Here is a 13,613-nt window from a genome sequence, read left to right on the forward strand (position 1 = left end):
GGAAGGTTTTCCTATGGGATCTATGGTTCGGAGACCGGCTGGGATGATAATAATTGATATCTCGCAATTATATTATCGAAGCTTGATATAGAAAGAAAAAAAACTTGGGTTTATCCGACTTCCAATATTGTGGGAAAGCTGGGGATTATTTATATATCCTTCCATTCTATTCATTTTGCCAAGGCATTCCGATGATATGGGCTTTTCCCTTTAATCCCCTTCACCCCTACCCACATGCCTTATCTCTTCTTCTCCAGAGATACCCAGGAAATCAGACATTTGACGTAGATCGCCGGTTTCCATATTGCCTAAATCGAACAGGGGTTTTCGCTTCTTCTTGTTCTTGTTATTCTTCCATGTTGCTCTCTCCAGCTGGAAAGATATTGGTCTACTACGTATATAGGTGGACCACGTTTATGTCCTGCATACCGCTGGGGTTCTCCCCATGATGGGACGAGGTTACTGATGTTGAGAGCTTCCTGATTCGGATAAGTTATGTCTTAGAGGTTTCGCGGTCCCTGTAGTTAATATATCTATCTGGGCGACATCGGTGATATCAAAGACTTTTTGTTTCTTAAACAAAGACAAAAAATCCGGGAATGCATTAATGGTGTGTTCCTGCATTTACTCTTTCATTCGAAGGCCTGGGAAAGACGCAAACTTCCAGTCCCATTTGAAGGGCATATAGTTTCGAATCCGGGAGGTGTAGAATCCAGGCACATGTGCGTACACCACTATGTATAACCCCGGTCATCGGACCTTGCGGCCTCCCATTGCAGTTGCATTTTTAGCTAAGAGTTTAAGCCTTTCCACACCTGCGGATTCTGGAAGATGATTAGTCGAGGGATCGTAGACATTGTTGATAGCTGGGGGGTACGGTGGCTAGGCAGCCCTTCGACTGGGGCGGAGGGGTTTTCCTGCCAAAAGAAGATCCAAGGAAGTTGGTGAGGCGAAAGATCAGAAAGCTTGTTTGGAGGGGGCAGGTGCGGAGGATGGTTCATGTTCTTGGGATGATTGGCTGGTCCCAAGGAAGAAAGCTTCGAAAGGGGGGCGATTTGGCCAATCGGGTGGACAGGGATTCCGACAGATGTAACCAGGTTTGGAAGGTGCTGTTGTATTTTGGAAGGGAGCGTGTGTTGTTTTTGGGGATTGATATTGGTGGATTCTTACAAAGTGCAAGTGAGGGTCTGTGATAGTCTGATGAGTGAACCTAGGTTCGGCATTGAGATCCGAGGATTAGACGGGCATTGTGATATCGGTGAAGATACGAAACATATTTTGGAAATTACTATACTGGCTAAGCTAGTACCGCGGTTGAGTAGTAATGGAGCTAGTGCATATATGGTCTCGAGGCTATTATCTACTATTCAATGTCCAAACATTTTCAGCGACCGTCAATTCAAACATGCGAATGCGCATATGCGAATGCCTGAACGTTACCGTCCACCCATTTCAAAACGTGAATCCGTTGCAGTGGGGTAAGGCAAATACTACAATGTATACAGCTAGTGGTTCGTGTCGGGAAAAGGCCCACACTAAACGCTATAAGAGATACGTATATACAATTCGTAAATAAGGCTTAATCTCCATAGTATGGTCACTTATTTTGCGCAGATCTTCAGCTTCCAAAAGAGGACCCATCAGTCGTAACTATATTAGAGCCCTTGGCCCAGTGCATACTAGACCAGTACACAAACATTGTTCAGCAGCATCGTGTGACACCTCATGTTGGAATTCGTAAAGAAGGGTAGATGACAGATCCAAGTGATTGATTTTTGTATTATCGGATCATATCAGTGTATTTCAAATGAAAATCTTGAAGTGCTATCTTGGATAAACCTTTATGTTCATATGTAGGGCAATTTACCAGGGTAGAATGAGATCATGAAGTCAGCGTGGACATTAAAACGTAAGATAGTCTATTTCAATGGATATAATTCAATTTAACTATAAAGTTGAACGCAGTTTCGTTTACTCTTGAACAAGGTACCGGCCGCCATATGCTCTTATATATATAATGATTTGCACATTGTATTGTAGATCTCATCGATTCCAATCTTAAAGGTACCTAAGACTAGCGCGAGCCATGGTATATAATAGTAGGCCAGACCTAAAGAGCCTTTCGATATAGATGATCGTAGTATGCTAGCGAATCTGCTACCTAGAAGAAATGCCTATCCCACAGTTGCCCTAACTCTTGTAAAACGGAACCGCTCATACGCAGGATATTGTGGAGGAAGGGAGAGATTTGCAATCAACGGTCCGACATCAACCTATGAATGTGCAGACGTGGAAATTAGCCATGCTCTAGCCCTGGTTACACAAGTAATTAACATGGGGATTTGTGGCTAAAAATAAATACCTGCTTAAGCTCATCCTTATCAGCTGCGGGGTCATCTTTAAGTAGCCATCCGTCGCTACCAGAGGGTGTTTCAATTCTATAAATAATATTGTCAGACTCATCAGGTCACGGGCCAACAAACATCAACGGGGCGGCAAGGATTTAAATTACTACTTACATCCATTGATCAGCACCATGCCAGTAGACGGAAGAGACTTTCCAGCGAGTCTCGAGTGGTGGACCCGTCAATTGGGCGAAAAGCTTGTCTTCGATTTCGACAACGGGGCTGCCTTTATTCTTCAAAATATAGGTTCCATCCCGATTTCTTGTGACGTCCCACTGTTCAAAGGGGCCGGTTAGTCTATCGTATTGTAGGACAGTGACTTACAGCCTAGGTAAATTTAAGATTGCCATGTAGCATCATTATAATGGGATACACAGGGATAACCGAGATCAACATACCGTCGATGCCTGCTCCTTAGCTGGGAGAACAAAAACCTTCTTTGGAAGGAGTGACTTATCCTCGCCAAGGGTTCGAGAAACTTTAAGATTGGTGGAAACACTTGTTATAATATATGTCCCACTTTGGAGAACTGGGGCAGAATATGTTGGTGGCATTTTGATAATAATTTTTTATTTCTTCAATTTTCGATGGTATCGATCGTGCCGTTGTCGAGATTCAAAGTTTAAATCTAATTCTATTTTCAAGAAAATTAAGGAGAAAGGGACGATGATAGAGTGGAAAGCAAGGGCTTCATATATACGTGTCCCTGGAACTTTTACCCGGAAAGAAAATGACAAGAAATTGGTCAGTTGTTGGCACAATTACAAGAGCATGGATCATGCGTATCTACTCCTCGGTTGATACCGATGCAATAAGCTTATGAAGCCCCTCGATTCAGATCACACAACGAAACGATTGCGCCAGATTCATCATTACTTTGCAATGTAACGTCTTCCCCAGTCTTGTGGAAAGAATAGCTAAGATTTAAGAAGAAGGGCGGGAAGAACAGCCAATATCGCGTCATGATAACATTATAACAGCTCACTCAGCTCGGTAACGTTATTTAATTACCTTTGTTTCATTGTAAATTTATAAAAATCCGGGGTAGTTTTGCCAAAACTTACTATTCTTAGCAAAGAATTCCATTCAACAAGTATAGCGACAAGATGCCGAGCCAGGATCGAATATACCTGTCGACGAAATTATTGGTAGCGGTGCAATGTTATATGTTATAATGTTACAGCCAAGGGATGTTAATCCCTCATGTGCTCTCCTGTCTTCTCCGCAAGGGGCCCATTGGCGGGCGATCGCTTGTAAGCCGAGAATTTGTGTAACTACATTCGGGCCGGACGCCTGAATCTAGGAAAATTATAACGTTAGGGGGGTCTACGATAATCCCGAACTGAGGTAAGCAAATGCGACGAACGGCTAAGCCGTCACGAGCAGTCGAGTCCCTTTCAACTCCCGAATTACTCGCTGGGTTAGATCAAATTAGGGTATAGGTATTCGAAAATATTACTAGTCTAGGGAAAGATTACGCATTAACATGTGAATTTGAGAAACAGAGTTTCAAACCGTATAGATACGGTCGCCACATTCTCATGAACGCCGTCTCGAGACCCTAGTTCGAATGTAACAGTATATAGACATATGTATGCACATCTTGAGATGCAAGACGGCACATCAATTGAATCGAATAGCAATCTCGGTTCATTTTGGAGCCGAAGAAATCGCCTAGAATTACTCCGAAACCTTGAGTATCAAAATAACGGAGTCCGCAAGTATAGAGTTATATAACGGTGCTGATAAATATGCAAGCTAGGTGCTATACATGCAGGGCCCTCATCTAACTTCATTCCGTCGTTCGTCCACAGGCGGTGTTGTGACTTGGGAAGGAAAGCAGAGAACACAGGTGTTGCGCCGTAAGTCAAAGGGAGGCTAGTTCGTCAATACCTCAACAGCACGGCACAGTTTTGGGCAATAGTTTTACCGAATAAAGGACCGATTGAGACGGTGAATTGGGGGCCTATCTACGAATCCGTCTTCAAACATTGTATTAAGGTTTCCTTTGACTTAAGAAATCCCTCGTTCTGGGTCGTGTGGCTTTTTTCCTGCATAGCATCGACTACACGTGCTTTTTATTACAGGTTGCTCCACTATCTACACGTGTGTGGATGTATTCCGTGCAAAGTGCGCAACTCGAGGGTAGGTTCCCGGTATGGACCCTCCAGCCCACGGACCAGGGCCCTCGATGCATACGCCAAACTTCGGAGTCTCGTATGTAGTTTAACATTTGCTTGCTTTTCAAGCCTTCGATGGCCGATGGCGAATTGAGCGACGTTGCGCGGTCACCCGGATAGTTTTGTCGAAAGGAACGAACCGAGGACGTGTTTACTACAAGCGAACATGGGCCAGCAGTTATTGATAACATGTCTCCTCAACCATATTTAGCTATAGGTTTTAAGCCTTTTCCCTCTACTGGTTTAGCCCAATAAACTAAGTCAAACTTGAGGTTGCCCAGAGTATACTAAGAGCGTCGTTTTAAGGTTTCTCGCACACTAATCGGTACTAAGCAAAGCCAATATGAGTATAGACGAGGTATGGCTCAAGGGCAGACGGTATGAACCGTTAAGCTCTAAGCAATTCAACATTTTCTTCTTTATATTCCATTTCTTTTTTACCAGTAGCTAATTTATATTATCATTATACTAGTATCAATATGTATCGTCAATCGGAACCACTATCAGGCCACTCTTGCTTCCATCTTTTGGAATCACAATCTTATTCAACCTTGATTATTTGGAAAAGGCACGGCGGCAGATAGTGTGGTGGAAGGCTTTTGGTGGCGACGATTGGCTGAACTGAAATCTAGATAAGTGTAAGCTTACATTCAGTATCTGGCTTTTATAAAAGCAAATAAGGTTCGGAGATCCGGCATTTCGCAATTGACCCCTCACTTTCGTATGGGAAACGGTCTCTTTTTTTGTGGGCGGTGAAACATACCGGTGCAAATATCTCCTCAGCAGCCATAACCCAGCCAAGCGATCCATCGAGTTTTTCAATTCTACCGATGTACAAAGAGGATAGACCGGTCCGTGAGCTTTATGCCATGCAATGCAACCTAGTTCTGTCGCAGTCGCATTGATTTTAATTGCGAAGGGAGATGTATGTATGGACTTACGTATACATATTGGGACCATGCTGCTCGTGGGGTTTGATATCCCAGCTTTCAGCCATCGGTTGATCGTGAGTCAGTGCATGAACCATACCGTTGAGTTCAGCAGTCTCAGTTCCCCCAATGCGAAGGCTATAGCCATCGCAGAGCTTTATGATTTCCCACTGTTGAGGGTCAGAGAATGGAGGGAGACTGAAGATCTGCTCCCCATCATTGGCGGTGTTCCTCCCTACAATTCCATTTGAGTAGTTGGATGTTATAAAATATGTTCCTGTTTCAAGTGACATCTGGCGGTATGATTGGTTTATAGATTACTTAAGTAGATATAATAACAAAAAGTTTTTTTTGGCTCTGTATAGTAGTATATTGGGAATTTTATATGACAATTCGATCTTATTAAGATCTAGAGTCTATTATACGATATACCAGAGCTTCCTGGTATCTTGTATAAAATCTTGATATATTAAAATCTGCAATGAACTCTCTTTAAATTTAGCTATGGCATAAGTCTAATAAAGAATCGGTTGGTAATCATGTGCTCAAAAAATATCAAAAAATATCAAACAATATTATACATTTTTCGAAAAATCTTGAGATGCTAGTATACTTGAATGACAATATACAAGTAAATCAACAGAATATTACGTTTATGTGACATCAGAATTCTCGAGTCGAATATTCTAGTTGGATATAGCCTCGACGGATTCGACAGGTTGGCTAATGCACTGATCATGCAAAAGCACTAGATCTAGATATCTTGCTTGCATCGCGAGCCTAACTTTATCTTGGTTGTGGAAGTCTAGGCTCGAAAATGCGTTTCTTCGGTGATCTATTAGTTATTACTACTCTCCTGGTCTAATCTCAAAAGAAGATCCCACATCTATGAGAACTCGGAAATCCTACAGTTTTCACTACTTTAAAATTTTTTGATCAGCCCAGAATTGCATAGATCTCCTAGAAAGTTACTTTAACAGCTAGGATCAACATAATTATTGTTCTCAAGTGCAATATCTCACCGATACTATGCGTCTGCATAAGGTTGGAAAACTTGTTTAAATGTTTCCGTTTGCCTAAACAATTGAAGAGTGGTCTAGCTCTGATACTAGTGTCGTCTTTTGATAGGCTTACTTAATAAGGAAAGGACATACAAACTAATTTGAGACTAAGCTCCGTTTGGAGATGAAGACAAATCGATTCTACATCTTGCCATCCCAGTTGCATTTCCCTGTATGCAGCTGAATTTGCAGATTGATTCTTGGATTTGGGAATACGGCTGCTTCGTATGATATCAGAACCTATGCATCTACATGGAATACCTAGCAAACGTCGCATCGATGGCTACAGCTACCGATGCCATCGATCACAATCGGGGAAATATTTACCGAGAAATCCTTTTAAATTTCCGAACAGGGAACATATTATGTGTTCCCAAAGCCGGTACGGCAGAGCTCTCGACGTGAAGAAAAATTGGGTGTAAAACCCTTCAGGGCCGCATTTTCTTACACGGAAAGCGGCGGGTTAAGTGCGGGCGGATATTTCGGGACGGGAACCTGCGAGTTAGAGTATGAAATCCGTTCTTCCGCTACCCTTTTTTTGAAGGTTTCTTGTCCTTTCTTTGATGGACATTATGTGATAACTCGTGCATCAGATCTTGGACCAAAGGCTTCAGTGCGTGCCTCAAACTTTACGACCTGCCGTTTCAGCGGCATCACAATTCAGCGGATATCACAGGATCTTTATAGTTCACAAACAGTTATTTATTTTTTATTGCTTTTACGGTAGAAATACTAACTTCTTGTAACCAGCCTCTCCCCAAGATTGTGTGCAACCGTGAATCACGAATGTCCAGTTCACAGTTCCTAAAAAAAAGTTTTCCGAAAAAGGTTAGAAGCTAGCTTAAGCTGGATTTTGTCGATCTTGGCAGGGTCCCATAACAGCCAGCCCATGTAGATTTTCAAGCTTTACTCTGTACTAGTGTAAAAAGTTGATTGGGAGAGTCTTGGAATGTGTGAATCTCGATCTGGCTTGCTCGTTAGTTTCTCTCATGGCTAATTGATCAGGAGCCTTGTACAAGTTGATTAATGCTGACCTGGGATTCTGATTGACCCTCAACAGTCCAGCCTTCGCCGCTCTCAGTTTCAATACTGCTCTAAGTTAGCTTCACTCGACAAGGTAACAAATTAGCGAATGAGCGGTCCCCAGAGTCGTTGACTGACCTGTATACATTATCACCATGTTCGGGGTGGGCTTTGATCACCCAGTCAACAGGTGCAGGTTCCGGCAACAGAAAAGCATACAATTTGTCATCGATTACTCCGGTGTAGGTGTCCTGGGCCTTCATACGGTATGTCCTATCGCCGGTCTTCTCAACGAGCCATTCTGAAGGCAGGCCTCCTACGGCTTGGGAAAGACTTAGAACTCTCTTCGGTAGGAGTGATCGGTCTTCGACATAATATCGTCCCACATTATAATGTGTGGATTTGGCCTGGATAAAATAGAGCCCCGTTTCTAGAGACATTTTTAAATTTCGAATAGTAAAAAACAAACGCTTAAACTCCGGTGACGTGTAGCGTGTACGTTAACTAATCTGTTATCACTAGCAAGTGAGAGATGTTGATAGATATTGTATTCGTTAATTGATTTTGAATTCTGAGATTTTACAATAAGATATTCTCGCAAAACAATAATATATTAATATATACTGTATAAAATTTACCAAAAACTTGTAATCACAAGAATTAAACGTGCAAAAAACAAGACGTCAACTGGTGCAGATAGTTTGTGGATTTAGCAAGATTATCTAGCTCCTAACCTCTTCTTAACCGGGGCTACCTTAATGGCGCAATGGGCTATCTAAAGAAGCTAAAACGTCGGCGATCGATTAGCGACCTCGTGTATTTTGCCCTTTGATGATCAATGTTGGACAGCTGGCTTCCAAAGGATTAGCCCCAAGTTTACACCCGTTGCGAATTAATATCACATTTGAGATCGAGATGGTTCGAACCCACGAGCCGATATCCCTTGCTTTCACGATTTCCGGGGTTCAAACTTATTGACTGTGAAGTAATTACTTGTTAGGTTGCATATTATTCCTTTCTTGTAAAATATTCCACTAAAATCGTATGCTTGCCACTCCGGGAGGTTCATTGCCCCTCATGTAGAGTCCAGATTTAAGAGTGCATACTCTATATGCATAATTATGTATACGAGGAACGAGGACACGGGCCTTGGAGTATTGCCCAAATGTAATCGCGGCAAGGGAAATTTCGGGAGATTCAAGTCAAATCGAGACGTGTGCAGTTATGGAAGTTGTTGTATTATCGATCTAGAACGTGCTCCCGCAAAGTTACTACTCCATCTTTGTTCGGTGCACCACGAGCGCTTCCACATGTTTATTGAGGGAACATAATAGCCACGCGGTCAGCCGGTTACTTGGCAAAATATACAATATCTCAATGTTGTATTTTATGTCGATGACTTCGATTTCAGCCGCTAGATATGACTATATTGGGCATAAACGCAACTCGACTTCTTCCACCAGTGGCCACCAGTCTATTCTTTATTCTTTACTTGTGCTGTGTTTTGATCCCGTCGCTGCGACCGGCCGGTGTTTGTGCCCGGGCATCAAATTATATATATATATATATATTTTGAAATGTAGTTGTGCACAGGAGTAGTCAATCTATACTTATGAGGATAATCTGGGATTGTTTTTCTCGATCGAAAGGTTCATCGAGAGGGGGAAAAAAAGGAACTATACCCTTCATGATCGCGATTTCGGCGGGTTTACCAGGGTGTATAAGTACTTTTGGGCATCGGCTGCCGGATGACGATAGATTTCCCTTACGTGTCGGAAGCACTTCCCATAAAAAGATCAGGACGCCATTACATCAGAGTGCAAGCGAACCAAGCCTTTCTGGCAGGACATTGGGGGTCTAGATCTCGACACGACCTGGGCTCAGCCTCCAACATCTTATGGAAACGTAGTCTCCACTTCACAAATAAACTATTTGGAAAGATGCAAGTTGATAGGTTAGATTAGGGACCCACTGAGACAGAGATCTGGGGATCTTGGTTCCGGGCCAATAGAAGGAAAGATTGTGGAGAGTGTATAGGCCTGGGAGCCTCGGCACCACCAGCCAGGCGGGCCGGTTCGATAATGTTATCTAACCTTGGGGGTCCAACAGTGTGGATAGGCGCTATCTTGGAAACCTTAGAGGTAATAGAATTCCGAACGCGGTTTGTAAAATGAATCCATTGCTGATTCGCAATGAAGAATTTGGAAAAGGTTTTTGAAATCCATACCAGCCCCAAGCAATATTTGTCCCGGGAAAACTTTACCAGTGGCTATAGCTAGCAGCGCAGCGAGCGGGGACTATTTTGAAAACTCTGAAGGTTGACATACCTATAGGCTCTTCTTCAAGCGATATTTACTAGTTTAGATCGAAGCAGCGGTTATTTTAAGATTAATCTTGGCTATCCACTAGATTTAGTCGACTCTACACTGGTAAGACTACTCGAGCACTCGACGAATCGAATAGCTGTCACTGCGAGGCGAGGCAAGTGTACACTGCATGAGACTCTCTATCAGGCAGGATCAGCGTTTGGGCCTAGATCTAACCTCCGAAACACATTTTTAAGACAATCCCTATTGTTCTCCAACGTTAACGTTTCGAGCGTTTCTCGAGAGTTTCGAGGTGGCCAGACTGACGGGACAGTTCTCTATTACTTATTACTTTTGTATTATGCATTATTGTCTTCTGATATTGCTATCGATATCGGCCCACTCGAGGCAACCTTTGTGCCGGTTCTTGAATTCGTTTCTTGGAACAGAAATTTCACCTCATGATCAAATTTTGAAGCAATATCGAGCCCGACAAAGTGTAAATTGAACGAGGAATCCCAGCATTCTGTCAAGGTTCGGGTTCAAGAGCAACGTCCCGTGGCTCCACCCGCCAGGAATTGGCATTCCGCTTCAATTTCATTTGCTGGTTTTCTGACGCGAAACCCTCAGTGAAGAACCCTAATGGCCAGTTTTTCCATTAGTCCTTTGCACCTGCCGTCCTGAGACAGAGAGCCAGGGAATTTAGCGAAGACCCGGTGGATCCGAGGTTGTTAGCTCTGACTGGGCTCGCCGAAACGGACCCAACAAAGGGGTTTGTCCGGTTCCCCGAACATGGATGGTTTGCTAGGCGATCTGCTAAATGGATGGCTTCCTGGTTCCTCGGGACTGTGGCTGCCCTCCTTCTGAAAATCTGGGAATTAATTGGCACAAGTTTGGGACACCGCTTCGTCTCTTCCCACGGCCATCACCGCACCCTTTAGCGCTGCAATTTGAACAAAGGACCAGAATTGAGGGTGCATATGCAGTTCAAGGGTATCGACCAGGAGTGGCTTCCCATACAGATATACTAAATTTTGCGAAGGTTACCAAAAGCGAGGTCTGAAATGGGGGTCATTCGCAAAAAAAAAGGGGGGGGGTATACCAGCGATATTATTGCAGTCTAGATTCTGCAGCCAACAACATTTAACATCGGAATACTGGGGCGTGCAGAGTGCATCGACGGTGGATTTATCGATAACTGCCGCCTTCGGCCCCGACAACATCTACGCAGGTAAAAAGAAAAGTAGTCTTCGGGGACGAAATAAACAAAGTGTACACGAAGCATTCTGTACTTTGGCTGTTAGCCAAAGCCGATCCCCCGTGCGTTACCGGAAATTCATGACTATCACTTAATAGACTGCCAAGGCGCCATCAATTTGGTAGACCCTTGCCCTCGTCTCCCACACCTCCTCCACTTGGCCGTTTCCTTACGCCAAACCGCTAGGAAACGGTCCACTGGCTCTGGCTTTTGTAGAGTGACCCCCATTTGAGTTAGGACCCTCTTGAAGAAATCGTGACCTTCGCTAACCCCTCACCGGAGTCAAAATTGTACAAGGAAGATTTTTTTTTTTCTTCATGAGAGATTTCTAACCTGGGCGTGGGAGGAAACAAGTTAGCCTAGAGGTGGGCCCACCCTCTCGCCAGGGGGTCCTAGAAAGGAGGAGACCCAGTCCCAAACTTTCGGAACGAGCATAGGCCTCTCGCCTCCTATAACTTTCCGCTCACCATCCCCACTGCAGAATCTCCTTGAGGAGTTATAAACTCACCATCTCTCCTGGGTTGATACTTAAGGTCGGGCATCCGCTTCCTTGGGTTCTCACTTGATCTCTCCTCCTCACCATTCTATATTCTACCTCCCTAAACATCAGAGGCTAAATAAATCACAACATCACATCACATCACACCTCATCTCATCACATCACATCACACCAAATCAGCTGAGCTGTGAATACTACCGAAAAATCAATTAACAAACCCGACTTGAACTTTGGAGGGCACATAGCAACAAGGAATCCAGCCTTCTCCTTTTACATATATATCATTATATATCCTGGCTTTGGAGTCATCTCGTGGCTCCATAAGCATTCAACCCTCAAAAATACATCCTATATCATCCAATATCAAGACATCTATCAAAATGATTATGTCTTGCATCCCGACTATCTTCCGACGTTCGTCTAAGGGCGAGATCGAGAAGATCGAGAAGACTGCAACCAGAAGACCTTCTCTCTTCTCTATCAAAAGCGCAAAGAGTGCAAAGAGCGCCAGGAGTAGAAACTCCGGAAGCTCCTACCAGAACAAGCGACAAAGCCAAGTCTACGAACTTACTGATAGACGATGGTACATGTACACCGTCACACAACCTGATGGAGAGGTTGAGAAGCAAATGGTAGCATTACCACCAGCAGTCGCCGAAAGACTGAATCTGAGCTTGAGGGCCGATGAAGAATCCGAACCACCATCGCCCCGTACAGCTTCGCCTTCCATTCCAATTCCATCCGACCCATTCCCAATGGAGGCTTCTCTTCCTCCATCTCCAACATCTCCACACCACGACAGGCAAAGGTCAAATGCCACATTCCTTAGTGGCTACCTTGATAGGGATCATCACTACGAGGATGCCATCACAAGACTATACGATGAGGATGAGATCTGGTAAATCCTCAATAAATTATAAAAAAATAAATTAAAACCCAAAAAAAAAAAAAAAAAGATACCCACAGTCCCTCCAAACCAATCACGAGTCCCATTTGTTACGAAAAAAAAAACGATTCTCTTTTGGAGTTAATTATTCAATTTCCTTTGTTTTGTGCTTTCATTTGTCAGTGTCATCTGTGGGATAGGCTAGGTCGGTTCAAGGATTGCATTCTCTTTTCTTTGTTTTTTCTTGCGTTTGTACATACAAAAGAACATGTATACCTTTTGGGAAAGCGGGAGTTTCTGATTACAAAAAAAACATATTGCCTTTTGTATATATACTTAGCGAAACTTGCATCGATATACCAATCACAAATATATCATCGAACACTTAAAGTACTTCCAAGTATCCAAATATGTATACCTATAGCACAAGTTACTATATTCAAACAACATATCTTAGCGAACCAAGTTGACCGGTTTCGAAAACTCCGTAAAACAGCGGCTCGCGTTCAACTATCCCCCGGCCTCGAAAGGTTCAGGTAACAAGTAGTTAGGTCCAGATTCCGACGGAAGAAATCTTAGACACGTCTCAAATGAAACCTATCCACTCACAGCCGAGTGATAGACGTTGTGCAATTCTAACCGGCTCCTGGCATCCCTAAAAGACACACATCCTCAGAGATATATAAAACTTCATAATATATATCTCCATGCCGTAGACATGCGGTGTCCACGTTAATTACCTTTTATCCCGTGTAATACATCATCTCACTGTTATATGTCCGACCTTCGGGGCACACAATCGCTAATCGTTCAATGTTGGAAATAATTGGCCTTTGGGCCACGACCCGATGGATCACAATTGCACAACGGCCGGCCCAAGGAACCAGATTTGAACAGTGTGGTTATACAGGAACGATTTCTGTAAATATGAACGAATAGGATAAAACAAAAATAACCTACCCTGCCAGAAAACTTTCTCCGAGGTTCCACATGGTACTTGGTGTAGGCAGCCTGGAAAAAAGAATGGGTGCCATGTATGGGACTGTGGCTGTTTCGGGCAATGTGA

At 43.4% G+C, this 13,613-nt stretch overlaps 4 protein-coding genes across 4 annotated transcripts; 1 reads left to right on the forward strand and 3 right to left on the reverse strand.

Moving 5' to 3' along the window:
- Window positions 1-2,174: 2,174 nt before the first annotated feature.
- AOL_s00076g558 (uncharacterized protein) lies at window positions 2,175-2,959 on the reverse strand (the record flags this gene model as incomplete). The annotated part of the gene is made up of 4 exons (XM_011123110.1): window positions 2,175-2,273; window positions 2,363-2,438; window positions 2,520-2,680; window positions 2,804-2,959. 4 exons carry the CDS (start codon window positions 2,957-2,959, stop codon window positions 2,175-2,177), a joined length of 492 nt encoding a protein of 163 aa, XP_011121412.1.
- A 2,563-nt stretch (window positions 2,960-5,522) lies between these two features.
- Window positions 5,523-5,807, reverse strand: AOL_s00076g559 (uncharacterized protein; the record flags this gene model as incomplete). Its single annotated transcript, XM_011123111.1, has 1 exon — window positions 5,523-5,807. The coding sequence occupies one exon, from the start codon at window positions 5,805-5,807 to the stop codon at window positions 5,523-5,525; it is 285 nt and encodes a 94-aa protein (XP_011121413.1).
- A 1,769-nt stretch (window positions 5,808-7,576) lies between these two features.
- Window positions 7,577-8,038, reverse strand: AOL_s00076g560 (uncharacterized protein; the record flags this gene model as incomplete). Its single annotated transcript, XM_011123112.1, has 2 exons — window positions 7,577-7,664; window positions 7,737-8,038. 2 exons carry the CDS (start codon window positions 8,036-8,038, stop codon window positions 7,577-7,579), a joined length of 390 nt encoding a protein of 129 aa, XP_011121414.1.
- A 4,003-nt stretch (window positions 8,039-12,041) lies between these two features.
- Window positions 12,042-12,563, forward strand: AOL_s00076g561 (uncharacterized protein; the record flags this gene model as incomplete). Its single annotated transcript, XM_011123113.1, has 1 exon — window positions 12,042-12,563. The coding sequence occupies one exon, from the start codon at window positions 12,042-12,044 to the stop codon at window positions 12,561-12,563; it is 522 nt and encodes a 173-aa protein (XP_011121415.1).
- Window positions 12,564-13,613: the final 1,050 nt, after the last annotated feature.

The sequence above is a fragment of the Orbilia oligospora genome, assembly GCF_000225545.1.
Source record: "Orbilia oligospora ATCC 24927 unplaced genomic scaffold scaffold00076, whole genome shotgun sequence".
Taxonomy (NCBI): Eukaryota; Fungi; Ascomycota; class Orbiliomycetes; order Orbiliales; family Orbiliaceae; genus Orbilia; species Orbilia oligospora.